General features: G+C 51.9%; 1 protein-coding gene across 1 annotated transcript in view; it reads right to left on the minus strand.

Moving 5' to 3' along the window:
• Nucleotides 1-19,958, minus strand: part of LOC101064453 (contactin associated protein family member 5) — a 53,916-nt gene that overhangs the window by 9,691 nt on the left and 24,267 nt on the right. Inside the window, exons 10-18 of the mRNA XM_029843752.1 lie at nucleotides 17,241-17,347; nucleotides 15,184-15,303; nucleotides 12,140-12,340; nucleotides 8,424-8,580; nucleotides 7,189-7,316; nucleotides 5,727-5,897; nucleotides 4,694-4,912; nucleotides 1,749-1,988; nucleotides 526-753 (exon numbers count right to left, since the gene is read on the minus strand). Coding sequence (XP_029699612.1) covers nucleotides 526-753; nucleotides 1,749-1,988; nucleotides 4,694-4,912; nucleotides 5,727-5,897; nucleotides 7,189-7,316; nucleotides 8,424-8,580; nucleotides 12,140-12,340; nucleotides 15,184-15,303; nucleotides 17,241-17,347 — 1,571 coding nt within the window. The remainder of the gene's footprint in view (nucleotides 1-525; nucleotides 754-1,748; nucleotides 1,989-4,693; nucleotides 4,913-5,726; nucleotides 5,898-7,188; nucleotides 7,317-8,423; nucleotides 8,581-12,139; nucleotides 12,341-15,183; nucleotides 15,304-17,240; nucleotides 17,348-19,958) is intronic.

The raw sequence follows: 19,958 nt of genomic DNA on the forward strand, positions 1-19,958 counted from the left end.
TTGTTTAGCCGAACAAGTGTCGGCATTTTCATCTCATTCTCCGGATAAACCAGCTTAAGCTTCCTGGACTCTCACTTGAGAAGCGGAACACAGCTGCGGGGGTCAAATGCATTCATCAGCCTGTGATATTACATTCACGCCGCCATCTGCCTCTCCAATAAACAGGCTGGTCGCCCCCCCCCCCCCCCCTCATTTCCTGTTCCACACCTCTCAATATGCAAATCCACTTTTTGATTTCCTGAAAATTAGATCTTGCTGTTTTCAGGATGTTGGACATGAAAGGAACCGCGAGGCCTAAATGAGCTTTAGAGGGGATTGAAAAATGGTTTTCCTTCCATCCATCCATCCATCCATCCATCCATCCATCCAGCCATCATCCATCCATCCATCCATCATCCTTCCATCCATCCACCCAGCCATCCATCCACCCATCCATCCATCCACCCACCCGTCCCTCCACCCGTCCCTCCACCCACCCATCCCTCCACCCGTCCCTCCACCCGTCTCTCCAGAGGCTGTGTGTACCGTTCATGGCCAGGATGACTGCGATGTGCTGCTGGCTGAATGTGCTGACAGTCATCAGCATGGCCGGCCTCTGGGAGGTGACGAAGCTGAAGGCCACGTCCTCTCTGGCTCTGCTGCTGCTCTCCGTGGAGACGCTGGAGGCCTGCGAGCTTCTGTTCTGCATCACCGAGAAGGGCTCCTGGAACGTGTAGGTCACCGACGACTCGGTGTCGAAGGACACCGACACTTCTGCGCGCACACAAAGGAAGAAGCCTTTTACAAGCTGAAACAAGATTAAAGGGATGGAAACACAATCTCACAGGCTCCAGAGGCTCCGTTCATTAAATCTAATAATGTGAAATTGGTAGCTGCCAAAACCAACAGACTATAATTAAATAGTTTAAAAAGTAGCACTTTGCCCAGTGGGCACAGCCAGAGGGAAGTCTGCTCTCAAGAAGACTCTGCTTGCCCTCCAGCAGGAGCTCTGCAGGCAGAACCAGGCTCATGCTCAAGGTGTGCGTCTGTCACAGACTCCCTGCTTCTGTCCTCACGTCCTAAAGCTCTGTCCTGAGTAAAGGTCTCCACGTGGAGGCCATGGTGTGGACACACGGCCCAAAGGTGTCAAACGGTTTCCTCAGCTGCAAACTCATTCTTGGATCCCAGTTTTCAGGATGTGATAGCAAAAAAAAGGAAAAAAAGGTGTAACTCCCAGCTTCTGAAGCAGGCCTGCTCCATGGTCAAAATCTAAAGTAAGAGCTCAGTTCTCTTTATTACTGTGTGCCAAGATCCATGCTGCGATAAGCCTGGAGTGTTTCTTGAGCAGCAGTCAGATTAGCTATTTCCTCACCCGGGTGCCACTCATATCGTCGGGGAAACTGTGCAAATAGTGCAGCGGCGTTCGCCTGAGCTGCAGCCAGAATTTTAATCTCTAAACTCTGTGCCATGCCCACCCGGCTGCTTCCTCACCCTGCTGGTGTCTGCGCGCTGTTGGTGGACTTGTGTTGGAATCTGTTTTGTGTTCACATACCGCAGGAGATAATTTGGTCTAATGCATTTTAAATGTTCTCGGGTGCTGGTGTCAAGACAAGTATTAATTGCCTCTCGCATTAGTTGCGTTTCCACTGAAAGGCTGTAATGGAATAACCTTGAGTTGATTGATTATTTGTTGGCCGTAATCACCGCTAATCAATTCCCAGAATTAAATTAGGTGTCAGGCCGGCGCCGCTCGCCACGGCGGCGCTCACCTTGGTTGCAGGTGGTTCCGCCGTAGGCCGACCGCGAGCAGTCGCACACGTAGCCGTTGCTCTTCTCGATGCACCGCCCCCTGTTGTGGCAGAGGCTGCTGGAGCCGCTGCAGTAGCCGGGGCAGCCGGAGCTGACGCCCGGCGTCATCCTCGCCCTCTCCTCCAGGTCCAGGCTGAGGCCGTTGACGGTCAGGGTCCGGATGCAGCCCAGGAAGCCTCTCTGCTGGGACGCCGTCCCTCCTGAGGAGCGCAAAGCCGTTAGTCACATCTAAGAAGCTTCTTGACATTTAATCACGGCTCTCCTTTGAGGATGATGAGGATTTACGACAAACATTTGCTTAATTCCACTCTGCATCTGGGCCAAGCCAGTAAACATCCAGGCACGCAAAACCTCGATAAGAAGTAAACTACGGGGCAAGTGGCTCTAAAACAGCCTCCGCAATTTCTGTCAAATCCCAGCACACTTCATCCATCTACAGACTTCATCATCATCATCATCATCATGGTCTCCTTTTCTCTTCTTTTCCCGTCCTCTTTGACACCTTCAATGGTAATTCTTTAAGGTTTTGCACATTATTCCCCTCTAATATCACGGGCAGAAGGGTGGCCAAGGATCCATCACCACGCCGCGCACGCAAACATGCGCCTGTGCTGCCGCATTGATCTTCTTTCATCGAGCACCGAAAAGACTGACGTTAAAGTGGTTTTCCGGCTCTTGACGAAGACGCTGACTTCTGCAGGCTGCTCTGAAATGGGAGGGTTACTGAAACCTGGACGGGTTTGGAAAAAACAAGAGCCCAATTGGAAACCAGATGCCCTCAACTTCCTGCTCTGACCCAGATGATCAAAAGGGCAGTAAAACTACTGACAGGAAGGCGGCCGCCACGGGGCCCTGCGTGGCAGTTTTGGGTAGATTTGGACGGCTACAGTTGGTCAGCACCATTCCGTAAACCCAGACGACCCAACACCTTCATTTAAAGAACAGAGGAGCTTTGAAACAACCACTTCCTGGTGCGGGCGTGGAGAGCTGCTGCTGGGAACCGTCTCAACAGGAACCATCCCCGTAGGTGAGGAATTAAACATTCATCCGGCGTAGCGCCGTTCGCCATTCCATTATCCTTCACAACGGCGTCCTGTCTCACAGAGTTAGAGCTGACGACGAACCGTCTTGGGACGGATGCGACGGGCGTTATCTGCGCTGACGTCGGGGGAGGTTTCACAGGCGGCGTCAGGAGAACGGATGTTATCGCATGTTTGTCAGATCTCTGTGGACGTGGGCTTTGGTGGAGCCGGGCTGTGAACCCTGAACCTTTTTGTTTTCCAAAAAAAAAAAAAAATTCCAATGCCAGTAAAAGCAGTATTTTCACAGAACCTAATTTTAAAAGTTTATCACTATTATTATTATTAGCTGCGAGCAAGCGGCTCCTTTTAAAGTGTCACAAACGTCACCAAAATCGGTTCCTTTCATTAAAAACTTGAAACCGGCCCCTTTTAGCGGCGGCCCACGGAACAATGAAATCCTCAGCTAATGACAAGTTTTTGCAAGGTCCGCCGAGGATCCTTCCCTCCATTCGTCATTTTCAGCTGATAAATTATTTCTTAAAGCAAATGATCCATTAACTGCATGAGCTAAGGCCTGAAATTGAGAGCACATGAAGGAAGCCCACTTTTTAACGGCGGCGCTGTCCCCTCCAGAGGGTGGTGTATTATTAAGGAGACATTAAAATGTCAGAGGAGGAGAGAGAGAGCAGCTCCAGTAATAATGGCAACATAATAGAACACAGTGGATCTTCTCTGTGGATTACAGGTTGCTATTCTTTCCAACTCTGCAGCACTCTGATAGTCAGAGCTGTAATGAACTGTTGGAGGCTTCGATAATTTCTCTTCTCTGTAAAGAGATCCTTAGTTAATATGGTTGAATGGACTTTAAATGGACCAGTCTGCAGCCTCATTCACACGCCGGCTCTGTTCTCTTTCACAGACCCGGGTTCTACGGCTTCATTCATCCCTAACAACGCTCCCTCGTTTCCCCGCCTGAGCGACGAGCTTCCTTTCAGTCACTTAGAGGAATATTTGCATTTGGGAAACTTCCCGGCACGGAATGTTAGTTTGAGCTTCGGGTTTTCTGGGTCGAATTGGGCCTTTGGGGGGGGGGGGGTGATAACCACGGCAGGCTCTGTTCAACATGGGCTGCTTACTGTTACCCCACATATTCAAGTGTTAGTGAAATATTGAGCTAGTCCAGAAGCGTTCTCCTTCTGTTTGGGGGTGGAGGAACATTGGAACGGATCATCCCGGGAACGCTCTCAGGATCCGGTCTTTATGCTTTCAGACTCTATTAAAGGTGCGATTCTGAATCGTTTGCAAGCGGTTGGATCACAACAATCATTAGAGGCTACGATTCCTTCCAGACACTGAGAAAATCCTATTCCTCGTTACAAAATTGAACATTTCAGCGTTTATGGCCTGGATCCCCGTGCACGCCTGACGAGCGCTCGGCCTGGTTTTAGCTCCGTCTGACCCGGACTGTGGAGAGAATTCCCTGAAACCTCTTACGGGAAGGCAGATTGGAGACTTTTGAGAGCTGAGCCGCAAGATTTGTGCCCCAGCGGTGATTTCCAGAGTTTTCTCATGTCACGCTGACCACAGTGCACACGACCTGCCTCTGAAAAGCCCCCGGAATCAATAATCTCGAGACCTATAATGGAAAAAAGGGACCTTGTGTCATAAATAATGGAAAATAAAAGAACTAGCTTCCATCACTGGGATCGTTTCGGTAAATCCAGACGTCCTGCACGCGGCTCAGACGGGGACGCCGAATTCATCAACGGTGAAACTCGTTATGCTAGATTACGATACAGAGAACCCTGTTACCATCGAGGAAGGCCCGCGCCCCCCGCCGCTACCTGTCAGGAGACGGAAACGTCAGTTTGAGGTCAGCCTACCTACGAAGAGCTGGCTGCTGAGCCGTAGGCGAGGGTGTCCGTCAGCCGGGGCCTCCAGGAGGCGGGTGGGGAGCTGGTCCACCTGCAGGGAGGCCTCCTTCACGTTCCGCTCTGCCCTCACGTAGTGCCACTGTCTGTCATTCAGGGGCAGGTGGGACTTCACCGAGAGGACCACCGGACCGTTTCCCACATCAAAGGAGAACGTCACCACCGAGGGAGCTGACACACACACACACACACACACACACACACACACACACACACGCACAGAATGGGATATTTGGTGTTTCATGTCCTCCCTTTCTGATGCAACGCAATACAATGCTACTGGGAGAATTTGATGACCTGAATAGATTTATGAGGAGCCGGGCTGACAGCTCGTCAATATTTCACGATTCCTCTGATGCCGCAGTAATGCGTAATGGCTCAGAGTAGCCCGCCCCCCCCACCCCCCCGCATTTCTGAACAACACGCGTCGCAGGCTCGGCTTTGTTGTCTCAAACGCCAAAAGTTGAAGGGAGCAATTTACCGCAATTTCTCCCAAATTTAGGTTTTCACTCCGCCCCCTTATTGAAAACGCATTTTGGAAGCGGGGGCTTTTCCCCACCACCAATTTCCTCGCGATAAATGGCCAAATAACACAGTGCACTCGCGCGTTGTTTATTTTCCCGTCAATCTTTAGTCTCAGTCTCGTCTTATCTCTTCGCCCCACTGGAGTAAATCTGCAAGGTAATATGATGAATCCTCACTTCACCCAGCCGCTGCATTTATTTAGGATTTCAGCCTGGGCCGGGATAAGACAACGCTCTTAATGTCTCCTATCGCAGCGTGACATCATTGTTGAGTGTGTCATTAGGATTACATCACGCTGCGAGGGCCTGACAGCACGCCGGCGTCGTGGGGAAATTAAACTGTCAACGACACCACAGCCAGTGTTTCCTGAGAGGAGCACAAATAATAAAAACACCCCTGACAGCTCTCAGCTTGTTCCTACGTAGGCTCGTCGAGCAACCGGGCGCCAACGTTGACTCACAGGTGAGCTCCAGCCTGATGAAGTCCTTCAGGCCCAGGTTCTCCAGGAACACCCCCGAAGGGGCGCTGCTCTTGAAGTAGAAGGAGATGTCAGAGGCCGGCTCGGCCTGCAGGGTGGGGAAGTAGAGGTAGGAGGACTCCTGGTAGAAGGACGCCGCGTTCCATATCGACTCTGGGGGCAGAGGAAGGCGAGGGGTAGTAAAAGGGAAAGAGACCAAAAAAAGGATCAAATATATTCGGCCCACATTTGCAAGAGCGATCCAAGATCTGCCAAAACCCAATAATCCGCGGAACAACGCCGCCTCCAGCCGACATTAGAGCGGTAATAGAAAGATATCCTTAAAATATATACCGGAACTGTCCACACGAGGCGCCGTTTCGCTCTTTTATTCACGTTAAAAATCGCCAGAAACCTTTGAGAGCGAGCTCGCTCCAACCGACGACGGTGTTTATGTCGTTTTCATGATCACTCATTCCAATTAAAGCCGCGACTTCTGTGTTTACCGTCAAGAAAAGAAGCGGCTTTATTCATTTATGAATTTTAGGATTTCATCGCGCTTGCATCACAGGCCTTTGTGGAAGCAAAATATCACTGCGTTGAATCAGAAATTCAATTCATGACTTTTTTTTATGGATTTACCAACAGTGCAGCCTCCAGCCGACTGAGATTCCCTTAAACTAATGACTAAAACAGCCTCACGCCCAAATATGGTCATTAATCAACATTTATCTGGGATGCACAGTTGAACTGGACTCGAGAAAAAATACAGGAAAGCTCAGAGAGCGAATTATTCCTGGCTGTTGTACGCCCAGATCACTTCTCGACGGGGGCCACGGAGGGGAAGGTTTTATTTTTGGGATATTTTCCCGGTTTGTTTCGAGCTCGTCTCGCTTCACATACGAGGCTGCGAACCGTCGACGTTGCATCCGAATCATTAGTGGAGACCAGGTCCATCCCGATGAGCCTCAATGATGATGTCACCACGGTTTTTTTTTACCCCTCCCATTATTTTCTTTCTTTTGGCCACAGTCTCATGTCTAAATGTGATCCAGTGGGAACGTTCGCTGGCAAAAACCAGGAGGCAGTTATTTCCACTTAGCAGCTGAACGTGGCCACGAGTGGGAGGACGGGAAGAGGCACTCGCTGAAATGATGGAAAATCAAATCTGGAGTTTTCTCCCTGTTAAACACGGGCGCTCGGCCTTGAACAGATGCAGTTACGCTCGACCACATTGGAGACGGCGCCGATGGTGAATCTCTTTAGACGCAGCCGATGAAAATGCCAATATTTTGACAGCGGGGGCGCCGTTGCGCCGGCATCAGTGGTGACATCTTGTGTTTGAGGTGACGGTTTGACTGCAGAGGAACGACCCCAAAAAAAACCAGGGCTAACGTTAGCGAAGTTAGCGAAAAATCCTCCGCCTGCAGCCAAACCCGCCGTCAACGCCGAGGTGTTCACCTACTGTCTCCATAACAACGCAGAGGCCCCACGTGGTAGACAGCCTGAGAGCCTGTTCTGTTGGTGTCCCCGATCACTATCTGGCTCACTGGTAGGTGGTCTTTGTAGGAGAGGAGTCCTGTGTCATTAGCCCTGCAGCAGAGGAGGAAAGGAATAAATAAGGAGCAGCGGCGAGCCCTCGTGGCTGCGCGCTTTAATGGGGTCCAGATAAAGGCGTCCATTCTTCTGCATTAGCGCCCCAACGCAGAGTAAACACATTAAAAATGGAGCAATTCATCACGGCGCCGACAACTGCTGCTGGAAATATGCAAACCGAGCCCAGCGGAGAGGGAGGCGTCGGAGGGGATTAACGCGGGGAAACAAATGAACTCCCAGCCCCCGATACACTAAAACCATAACGCCGCCTTTATTTCAGAGCTTCAGATGATTTGTTCGATCAGCTCTGAAATATCAGGTGTGGGCGGCGATTCATCATAAACGCCGCTGATCCCAGATGCAGCGGGCGGGCCCACGCCGCAGCATCGGCTGCTCCTCGCTGGGTTTGGAAGCTAACGAGTAGCAATTGATTTTTGCTTGAATACCCAATCAGAGTTCTCTGAGTAGCTCTTTTTTTAACGGACGCCCTGCGGCGGCGGCGGCGGCGGCGTCTCAGGATGTCGTCCTTGTGGATCCGCACCGAGTGAACTCGACGGTGGGATCAAAAAAACAGGCTGAAGTCATTTATTGGTCTGTGCGTTAGCACAATGGCGAGGCCGGAAACGGCTCCCGGGCCGAGCCGTGCAGATGGACGACCTCTGGCGAGGCGCCCTCACCTGGACGCCGCCGCTGGCCAACGCAACGCCTTCGTGGGATTGGGGCCGGCTGCAGCGGTGAACCACGGATAATCCTGGATCTGGCACGCTCCGCTTGAGTTTCGAGCTCTGAGTTTGTGCCGCTGCGGTTGTCGGAAGCGCCGCCTCAGCACGCCGCCGACGCTGACCTCTGATAATAAGAGCGAGTGACCTTCTGTTTTCTTCTGATAGCGGTCTGATTATCTCGTCATCTCGCGATAACAAAACTCATTTTCTCCGGATGACTAAACAATTAAGACGTCGTCTTTAGATAACGACAAAAAAAAAATAATTAAAAAAGTGAAACTAAACTTTACAGGCGTGTCCTTGCGCCTCATATTCGGCCTCACGTGGCGGCGGCGGCGGCGTGCTTGTAAATCTTTCTACCAGTGTAAAAACTCAACGGTACCATGCTTCTCTGTCGGCGTCACAGTTGCAGAAGTAGTTCATGTCCACGCAGTTCTCCTCCAGGCTGCAGGAGCACTGCTGCACGCCGGGCAGGAAGCCTCCCCAGTAGCTCCGCCTCTCTCCATCGCGGTCGAGCCACCAGGACATGGGACTGCCGTCTGCCACAGAGCGGAACATTTCAAACTAAAGAAGAAGAGGTCACATGAGAAGAAAGCAGAACCTTGGCAGGTTTTAGCCCCGAGTCGGAGCGGCGAGGTGTCGCTTTTAACAAAACGCTGCTTTCATTCGCCGCGCACGTTTGTTTGTTTTGCTCCTCTTCTGGCATTTGGCGAAACGCCGCCTGTGACTGCCGATGAGGCCGCCCCAACCGCCCCCGCCGCCGGGTTAAGTAGCCCGGCTTCAATCATCTGTCACGCGTCGTGACCCCGCATCGGAGATGAGGCCGGCGAGCGAGGAAAAGCCCATTACACGACATGTCACCGTCCAGAAGCAGGTGTCGCACGCTGAGGCGTCCCTTCCTCGCCTGCATACATTACGCCGCCGCTCGCCGCGGCTGTTATGCGTGCGAGCGGTTTTAAGCTCCGGCAGGATTTGGCGGGCGCGCGGCGCTCACATATCAATCACCCCGTTTGTTTGTGTGAGGTTGGATTCTTCTCACTTCTGACACAAAGCGACGGCGGCCCACAAAACGGCGCCGCCTTAACGAAGGAAAGCGGCGAATCAAAGAGGCAGGGGAGGGAGATCACCGGGGCCGCGGCGCCATTTGCATGACAAAGCCCTAAAATAAAACAAAGGTTATCGTCCTCGGCCTCTCTCGCCGCATTCGTTCCCCCGCCATCGCCCCTTTTTTCTGCTGTCACACTGAACAGGTACACAAATAAGAAAAGACAACAATCGATACTTCCTGAAGGAGCGGGGGAGGGGGGGGGGAGGGGGGGGGCTCGCTCACTCTCCCCCTCCAAATTGGCTCAATATCGACAGTCGTCCGCGGCCAGAAAGCCAATGGATCCTCGCCTCTCCTCCAACCAGAGACAGATTTTGAGCCGCTAGAAACAGGTCGACCAGTTAACGACCACGATGCGGCTGGCACCCACGGACCAGCTGGGAAACAGGCTCACATTCGTCTACCGGATACAGAACAGCTTTCAGAATCGACGCTTTAGTCTTTTCCTCGGGGCGTCTCTGACTAATTTAGCGCACGTGCCTTATAACACGGCCTGTAAACAAGCAGCCAATCGCGTGCAGCGTTGCGTCAACAGGAAACCAGCCCCGCCCCCCTGTTCGCACCGCCCGACGCCAGCGCGGCTTCACCCTGTTTGCTAGCAACAAGCGGGACGGTGCGACGAGATAAATATGTGTTGGACGCTTTAATGAGGGCCTTCGAAATGTCAAGCTGCCTCCACGCTGATCGATAGAGGGGGCAACGCCGCAGAAATGTGCTGGAACGGGCAAAAAAAACCACTTACTTCATTAGTGCTGTTAAAAAAAAGGCAACGCAGATCGCAGTCGAGCAGCATTAGAAGCTGCTGCGTGAGGGAACATCTGGGCTGTAAATGACGGCGACAGGACTGACGGCGGAGCGTCACACGTGAGGAAGCTCGGCTCAGAAACTCGTGAACTTGTGAGGCTCTTGGCACACGACTGCATCTGTAATCCCGGCAGACAGTTTCCAACAGCTGCGCCGCTGCTTTTTTTCCCTTTAAATTAGCCTAGTAAGTGCAATTTTGTCCAATAATTAACGTTAAAAAAAATAAAACCCACCCGCCGTGAAGCGTGTTTGTTGTCAAGAGCGTTATTGTTGCGTCAGCACGTCGCGGGAAAGAGACACAGCGGCTGTCTGGAAGTGTCGGCACGGCTGTAAACTTCCTGTTTTTCCATCCTGTTTGATGTTTGGAGCGATAATCAACTTGTTTGTTTCGCAGGCGCGGCGGTCGGGGAATCCGCCAATCTGGGACTCACGAATGTTGGTGATTTTAAGTGCGACTGTTGTTGGGGCCGCCACAGACGGGGTTCGGGAGGAGAGCGGAGCGACGCTCCGTGCTGCTCCTGTCACTGTGAGGCGAGTAGATCAGGGAGGGAGGGTGGCGCGGGGGGCTCCTAAAGCCCTGCCAACTTGACATTTCAATTCATAATGTAACAACAGAACTTCCTCGGTGCAGCCGAGCCCGGAACACTGAAGACACACAATGGCCGCTCCAAGGCCGAGGCTTTGGAAAAAAAAGAGAAGCACCCAGGGCGACGCAGCGGCCGAGCCGACGTTCCCGATACCTGCCGTAGCCGCGGCTAATTAAGGCATCGTGGGCGTTCGGAGGTCGTTTTCATTTCCTCGTTTCATCAGAGCGGCTAGCTGTGATGCTAACACTGCTAATGCCACGAGAGGTACGTGGGGAAATAACCAGGCAAAGCTTTGTTCAAACGCCCGGCCCGGCAGGATGAAACCTCCTGACACAAGGATTTCCTGAAATGCCAATACGGGATTAGGAAGTGGAAATGTACTTCCTGTTCCAGAACTACAGGCAGGGGGTGGTCGCCGCTCCTCCTCCGCTTCGCCCCCTCGGGGCCGTTTGTTTCAGACGTGCGGTCGAGTTCGCCGGGCGCGGCTGCGTCCGAGCGGACAGCGCGTCAGTCGTTCCGCCGCCGCTTCTATCGTCTGACACATCATCAATAAACGCTCAAGAACCGGCGCCGCTACTGTTCTACTGATGCTTCTGAGCTGCTGCGAATCAACATTCTGGTCTCAGATCGGGGCCGTGCTTAGATTCTCCTCCCCGGGGCAGTTTTGTGACAGCCATGCCCCCCCCCATGGGTTGGGTTTTTATTTACCCCAGCCTGTCAGAGGCTTTCTGGCCAGTGGTCATCAGAGTTTGTGACTGATGCTGCCCAGCATCTTTCATTTAGTTCCATGAATATTTAAAGGCTTGAGTCATTAAGGGAAAGCAGGGAGGACCATTTTTCTTTTACTTTTTCCCCGTCTACATTTCTTCGGCATGATGGCAGGGATGAAACCACTCAAGGTCGGTCCCGCCCCCCTCCGCACCTCGCCGTGACCACGAGCGCCCCTCTTGTTAATTTGGACGAGCAGATTCCTCATTAATCCTTCAAATCCTTTGATTTTTTGCGATCCTTCCCCGTGAGTGGTGACGCCCAGCCGTGCCTGTTTATTTCCACACGTGTAATTACAGCGGTTAGCGCTGTCGCCTCACAGCCAGAAGGTCTTGGGTTCAGTTCTCCTCATGGTCAGGGAACGCTGGACTTAAAAACTCTTGGACGGCGTGTGGAGCTGTTCTCTGCCGCTCTGCCTTGTTGACTTGCTGAGCACATTGTCTCTTCCTTCCAAGGATGTTCCCTTCCAAGGATGTTCCTTTGTGCCATTCTAAGTTCAAGCCTGCTTTTTAAAAAGCCAAAGAACGGCATGTTTTCCTCGTGCTGGGAGCACCAGGCGCACCCGGAGCGCCAACCTCAACACTGTTTATGCCCTCGATGTAGAAACGAGGGAAGAGAACAATCAAGGTCACCCATCAGGCTGCGGCATCATCTCCAAACTTTCGTTTAAAACCTATTGATGTGCAAAAAAATCTCTTTTTATATCGACTAGATCATCTCCAAAATGTTGGGACGACCCTGGGCGGTGCCCCAAGTTCCTCTACGAGCTCCAAGCAGCTAAATCGACACCTGGAGCTCAAGCTGTGGCCTCGTGTGAAGGTTTGCGTGTGATACCTCTGGTGTTGAAGAGACGGGACTTCCTGCAGTTGTACACCACCTCCTGCTGGCACTGCTCCGACCCGGACACCACGGCCCGGAGCTGCTCCGCCGAGGCGCTGTAGTTGAACTTCATCACGTGAGGCCGGGGCAGAGAGGAGCCCTGAACCGTGACGGCGGCCGGACCGTCGTGCATCAGGACCGTCCACACCTTTTTCTCTGGAAGCAGAAGCCGTCAGCTGGTCAGCGAAGGTTAACGAGGCGTCAAACAAAGTCAAAGCTGTGAAATATTCTGTTTAAGTTTCAGTTTAATGCGCACGGAGGGACGAAAGCCACCAATCTGCTCCTTTAGTCATTCTCCTCTGCTACTTTGCCATCACGCTGTGGCCTCTCTGGTGCCGAACTGTTTTTCACGCCTCCTTTCCTGTAATTTAAGCCCGCTCGCCCGGCGCCCAGCTGCTAGCCGAGCGGCTCATTTACACATCAGAGTCCTTCAAAAACAAACACAAAGAAAAAGGCTCCCTATATAGTTATCACTAATGTGATTGATTAGCAATCAAGTGTGTGTGGAGGACCATTTTCCCACAAAGGTGCGCCACGCTAACGCACTTAGCATCACGGCCGAACACTTTTGTTGCGCTCTGACGTGCTTGCTGGGGGTAAAACGGCCCTGCTCGCACGTGGAAAGAATAAAGTCACTTGTTTGTACAGTAAAATGAGAGCAGGAATCCCTCCGCTTTCCATCCCACTTTTCATTAAGGGAGCTGGATGTTTACTCTGCCTCACAGAAAATCCCCTCTCCACTTTGTGATTATTCACATCAGGTTGTCGGGCTTGCAGTTATTTACATTTCCAATAGACTCTTTAATTGAGGTCAAGTCCAGGGATATCTCCTGCAGCATAACACAGATTTGCAAAGGCGGGAAGGAGGGCAGGGAAACGGCAGACAGCAGGAAGTGGCAGCTCTTCCCTCTGCGACATCGCCACCACATTAACCTTGCAGAGGACAAAGTCGGGAGGAAGTTGTGACAGCTCAGTCACAAATACTGTCCCCACAGTGTCGGGGAGCTGAATATATTTTGTCCTATATTGTCTCCAGGACTGTGACTCAGGCTGTTTGCTTCATCCACGTCTGTCAAATGTTCCCTTTCAGGTGGCAGTGAACGAGAACACTTGTTCTTCTTTGGTTCCTATCAGCGGTTCACGGCTGTCGGGAGGCAAAATGGTCTATGAAAGGCTCCTAATTGGAGGCTAGAACGCAGGAGGAGTCAACAGGATGAGTCACCGCACCAACAGCGGAGAGAACTTTAACAGAATCGACTCAAAATTAATAACATTTTTTGTAAGATTCCAATTTTAATCAGTTCCAAGCTGCCGCTTTGGTTCCGTCCATGAACCACAGCACTTATTTAAAATCTTAGGAAAATCTTTTGGTCAAAAAACCAGCCTGGAAGCCTGACAGAAAGCCTTCCAGGCTAATATCTCCCATCTGCCATCGTGACAGAGGAGGATGGCATCAATTACGTCCTGGAACTCATCAGGCAGGAGCCCCTCAGCTGTGGGAAGGTTCCCATCACTGCCGAGGAAATAGTTCCCCTCGACAACAACTTCTGTGGACTTCTCAAGAGTGGCCGGGTCGCGACCCCGGGGGGACGGAGAGAGTTTTCACTTTTCCCTCCCACTCTCTTAGCCGCTCTGAGCGCCGCGAGCGCGGCGTCGTGGGCAGAACTCTGTGAAATTTGATGTGGACTTTCGTGCCCCCTGGAGACGGATCCTTGAAATTTTGGTTCAACGCCGACTTTTTTCGGGCGCGGCGAGATTGATGGACAGATTTTCCCATTCGGTCGCCCCTCCCCACCAGCGGTAAATGTCACAGTCGCACACCAAACACGAGTTCGCGGCAGAACGCCATTAAAATTCACGGAGCGCATTATTGCCCCCGAGAGGATCAACCCTTCCGCCGACGCCCCCCTCGCTCTCATAACAACCCCGGCCCCCGGAGGTCGCGAGCAACACTTAAGGTTTGGAAGCTTGTTCAACTGTAATCTGGTCATGACACTTTTTTTAATTTGAGGAGGCTCAACTTTTAATGATTTCAGCGGAGCTTAAAAAGAAAAGGATTCCTATTTTAGCCCGCAGCCCCGGGGATGCCTGCATTATTTGGTGGGAGCGCTGATAACTTTCTCTTTTAATTAAAGTTTGAGACAGGATAAGGCTGGCTGCTGCGTAAACATAATGACTTGTCAGGCCTCCGCTCCAAGGTTACGCTCACTCGCGTCTAGAAAACAAGAGTTTAGGTCCACAACAGATTACTGGTGAATGAAGATCTGAAGGGGCTCCCACACGAGCCCATTCAGCCCGCTGGTTCTGGACACCAGAGCGCTTTAACCATCAGGTAATCGGTTAAAATGACCCTCTGTGGCCCCGCGGCTGTTAATGACGTCACCGTTTTCCTGATTTATTTAAAATAAAGGATTGTTTCGCTTTGCTGACGGGTAGCCAGATGTTTAGAAGTCGCTTAGGGAGCATAAAATTCAATGATACTGTCACAGGAAAATAGGTATTATTAGCACTGTTGTTCGACACCTGAGTAACGACAGAGATTCATCACGCAGGTAAATACGTCCGCGCGTCGTCTGATGGGCCTAATGAACCGGGACGGCGGGCAGATTGAAACGCCGCTGAGGTGCACGCTCCGCTTAGCAAAACACGCCTGCCTTCGGAAGCACAGACGCCCGCACGCGATTCCTCCCGTTACGGGATCGAGAGCTTTTGGAGTTCATCGGAACCGAGCGGGCGGAGGTCAGGCGCCGGGCTGTGGTGGCGTAACCGCACGGGCGGAGGAGATATTGACTCCTCACGGTTATGTTGGAAACTCTCAGGAGCTGCCCCGCGTGTCTGTAGTGATTTATTACTGGATGGTTAACTGTCAGATAGCCGCGGCGCCGATCGATGTGGCCGGGGCCCGACGTGACTGGACTCTTTAGTCTGAGCTTTCTGCCTGTTCTCAAAGGAACTCAAAAAGAGCAAAGGTGACAACACGTGAACTACAATGATCTCACCTGTCATGTTGCAGTACACCTGCGTGGGCCCCAGGGGGCCACTCCCGTCCGGATCGATGGAGTAGTAGCCCGAGGAGCTGCCAATCAGCTTGTAGGCCTCACAGGACGACTCGTAGATGGCTGGAGGAGGAAAAAAAACAAGCATTGTGGGGACCAAATGAGTTTTTCCCATGAGCAGCGGCAGCAGCTTCACGGTGTGTGACTCATCCGGGTGCGCGGCATCTTTATGGATGAGCTTCTCCACGCCATATGTTTCTGTTCCTTATGGGCAGATGTTGCTCGGAAACACAAACACTTCTGTGTGGATGCGGATCCACGCCGGGGCTTTGACTAAGATGTCTTCTGAACGGTGGTTCTGGGTGGGGAGACGCGGATCTAATCGTGCGATAGGAACATAAACAAAACGCTTAAAAACCCGGAGGAGGACATTTTCGAAATAATTGAAGTCTTGTAAAGGAAACGCGAGGAGACTCGGAGGAGGAGAGCCAGAGAAGCTCACCGGGCTCCGATGAAGCCGCTCTCATAGTGCTTTTACGTGTAAATCTGCGAGGCGTCGGTGTTTCCACGACATGATCCAGAACACTTTGCACCTCCGCTCCTGTTAAATGGAATGTTTGCTCGCGGCTCTGCCCCCAAGCGCTGGGTCACATTCACACCCCCGGTGGCCGAGGAGCCGGAACCGAGCCCGTTCGTGCCCTCTAAGGCGGCTCCACCTCCGTCTTCAGATGCTGCTTCCAGCTGATCCGCATTATTCAACAAACCAGGTCCTGTTTTCGACGCTACCCCCCCCCCCCCCCCCCCCCTCTGGTGGTGTCGGCCCTGATTAAAGCTCCGCCTACACCTGTCTGGCGTGCGTCCAGTGAGAAACTTTGACAAACTCTTGCGCAGCACTCCCACGTGCACTCTGTCATTTGGCATTTGGCCGGTGAACAATGTCACGCCGGCGGTGAGAGTTTCTCCATCGACGCGTGACTCAGGTGTCTCTGCATGGAGACGATGCCAAGTTCTGATGTCGCGGAGGGCTCCCGGTCCCCCGGAACGACCGCAAGTCAGCTTTAATTGGCGCGGCGCCGTCTGCCGACCCTGGTCCTGGGCCGTCCCCCGACCCAGAAGGACCCAGTCCGGGTCGGGGGACGCCTGGGTGGACGAGGTTCTTCTGTGGAGGCGTTGGCGACCCGGTGGTTAACAAGACAGTGAGCAGAGGGAAGAACGGAGGGCGGGTCCTCCTCCAGAGACTTTGAGGGCTCCAGGATTTTTCATACTCGGTGAAAAAAGTCCCGCTAATTTAATTTTCCGGGAATGTTGGTGCGGACTACAGCTCCCTCCTCCCCTCGGAGGCTCTGCTCCTGATGGAGGACGTGGAATCAGCACATCAGATGCACAAGCTGCATTTATGTAAACACAGACTCCGCCAACTCGCAGCTTCCCGTCTGGGTCATTCCGGGTTTTGTGAGACTCTCTCTCCTTTTTTTAAGTCAAATATAACCGCCGCTCCCAAAACTCGGCTCAGAGTTCCGTCTGTGTTTGACTTTTATAGATGTGTATATATTTTAATCTCTTCAGCTGCTAAAAATGTGCTTTTTTATATCAGAAGATGCTGTGATCTGTCACGGATCCCTCCGACATGCCAGGGGGGGAAAAAGCGCCTGCCTGCACGTAAACAAGAACTCAGCAGGAATTTTCCACGTTTTTCCAAGCAGCAGATATCAAGGCATTGTTGGGAGGATGTCAGAGAACGACACCCGCGAGGAAAAGCTGCCGAGCGAGTGTGAAGGCAGCGGGTCTGGAGATATTTACGGATGTGGGGATGCTGGGAGACGATGAAAGGAAGAGAGTGGCGAAGGCTGCGAGGTCGTGTCACGCCGTCCGGGGCCAAGTTCACGCTGAGCATCCCGGTGGTGTGAAGTGCAGAACTCCATCAGTGTGTGGGTGTGTGTGTGTGTGTGTGTGTGTGTGTGTGTGTGGGTGTGTGTGTGTGTGTGTGTGTGTGTGTGTGTGTGGGTGTGGAGCTGGGTGCAGATTATTTGGGAACAAACTGAAGTGGAATCAGTGCTCACAGTTGTGGCAGGTGGCTCCGGAGTATCCTGTTCCTGAGCAGTCGCAGGAGAACGAGCTCCACGTCTGAGAGCAGCGGCCCCCGTGTTCACACAGGTTGGGGAGACACCTGAGGAGGCAGGAAGAGGAGGTCAGAGGTCAGGAGGTGAGGAGGTGAGGAGGTCAGGAGGTGAGGAGGTGAGGAGGTCAGGAGGTGAGGAGGTCAGGAGGTCAGGAGGTGAGGAGGACCCAGCACATGGTTGTTACTGGAGCCGGGAGAAGGGATGAAAAAGGAATACCAGATTCAGCAGAAGGAACAGCTCCATCCATCCATCCTCCATCCATCCAACCATCCAACCATCATCCATCCATCCATCATCCATCCATCCATCATCCAACCATCCATCCATCCAACCATCATCCATCCATCCATCCATCCTCCATCCATCCAACCATCCAACCATCATCCATCCATCCATCATCCATCCATCCATCATCCAACCATCCATCCATCCAACCATCATCCATCCATCCAACCATCCATCCATCCATCATCATCCATCTATCATCCATCCATCCATCCAACCATCATCCATCCATCCATCATCCATCCATCCATCCATCCATCCAACCATCATCCAACCATCCATCCATCCATCCAACCATCATCCATCCATCCATCCAACCATCCATCCATCCATCATCATCCATCTATCATCCATCCATCCATCCATCCAACCATCATCCATCCATCCATCATCCATCCATCCATCATCCAACCATCCATCCATCCATCCATCCAACCATCATCCATCATCCAACCATCATCCATCCATCCATCATCCAACCATCCATCCAACCATCATCCATCCATCCATCCAACCATCCATCCATCCTCCATCCATCCATCCTCCATCCATCCATCCATCATCCAACCATCCATCCACCATCCATCATCCCTCCATCATCCATCCATCCATGAACTGGTTAGACTGGTTAGGTCCTCTCCCTAATTGACTGGTTTTACTGACGTTTATTATCACGTCACTTGTGTGAAACTAACAATGTTTCATTAATTCGCTTCGGGGGGAGAGAAACCAGCATCGTGAGAGTAGCGGCAGCAAACAGGTGCTAATGGTGCCGGATTATGTTGACTAATCGAATCAGGTTAACTCCCAAAACTCTTTTCTTCTGTTATTAGTTGCTCCACAAATCAGCTCCTTCAGCAGCGAAACCCAACATCAAAGGAACCTCACAGGTATTTTCATTAGCTCCAATTAGAGCCGCGTGCTTTTGTTAGTGTTTACATACCTGATCTTTTATTTATCAGACCGCCGCCGCGCTGCTCTTTCTTCTCCTGTATACAATTACCAACAGCCGCTCTGGAACTCACCCGACACGCTCGTCTGCTGTTTATTCATGTCCCATTAAAACCCCCCAACAAGAGCGAAGCCGTCCTCGTCTGAATTTCATTTAAAAACTTAAAGGACGCTGACGCCTCTAAAAATAAGAGCACGGCTGTCACCTTCAGAGGGGGGCTCCTTAATGGCGTTCTGACACAATGAGTGCCTCGCAGAAATTCCCGACCGCTCTCCTCTGATTAATAGTCCCTTCCTCGAGCCTCCTTTAGTTTCACGTAATTGCCGGCCTTTGGAGCGTCCATCTATAATTTCATACGCTTTCATCTCCCGCCTATTAACGGCAGCGGCGCGGGCCGCCGCGGCCAGGATCGGGTGGCCGCCGCCGCTTTAATTACCATTAGACTATTTTCTCCGGTGTCCACATGTGCCCTTACAGGTCATGGAATTACGGTAACCGGCACCCCGGACCATAAATGGACCGACGTGATTTAATTAGAACGGGTCTAACTGGATCCCAGTTAATTCCCTACCGCTCGGAGGGGGTCGTTAAAGAGCAGGTACGTTATAATGGCCGCCATAAACATTCACGGAGCGGAGTCATCAGCACAGATGACACATTAAAGGGACATTTAGGCGTGTTGCCTAATTTTGAGGCAACATATTGATCCACGCAGGTGCTAAAACGGCCCGACGAGATTAAGATTTGTTTTTGGGACGTTAAAGAGGCCAATAAAAGCGGTGGTTTTTGAGCCGCCAGCTATTTGGTTTCCGGCGGCTCGTTTATGGCCAGGGTGGGGGTGGGGGGCGCCGCCCTCCCCAACCCTTTTCCAGGTGCCAGACGGCTGTTTTCAGCTCCGATAAACCCGTCGCACAATAGCTTTTCTGCGCCGCCATGACAACTGATGTTCACCTCTCGCCCGTGACGGAGGAGCATTCAGCGGCTGAGGGGGCCAGAATCCCCCCCCCAGGAGTCGGCGCACAGACTGAAAGGGTAAATATTGAAGTGAATATTGGCCCGCGTTAGCTTAATAAATAAATTAGGCTGCTAAGTTAGCAGAATGTTGCTTTATATTCTGGGGTGCATAATGCATGTAAATGGGTTGATTCATTGTGGGACGTTTCTCTGCATCTTTTTATGAAATAATTATGCAGGGGGGCATTAATATTTATGAGTGATTAAAATTACATTAAAATGCAGTAATATTTAACATTGAAATTTAATGCGCCTCTCCTGTACGAGGTGAAGGAAAATTGGGCTTCAGAAGTGGAAAAGTCACAGATTATGCGCAACAAAGCCGAGCGCCGCTGAGAAATTACTGCCAAGAAAAGTTGTTTTAAGCACAGGTGGAAGCGGGATCAATATTTTAGAGGGGTACGTTT

The sequence above is a fragment of the Takifugu rubripes genome, chromosome 1, assembly GCF_901000725.2.
Source record: "Takifugu rubripes chromosome 1, fTakRub1.2, whole genome shotgun sequence".
NCBI classification, from domain to species: Eukaryota; Metazoa; Chordata; class Actinopteri; order Tetraodontiformes; family Tetraodontidae; genus Takifugu; species Takifugu rubripes.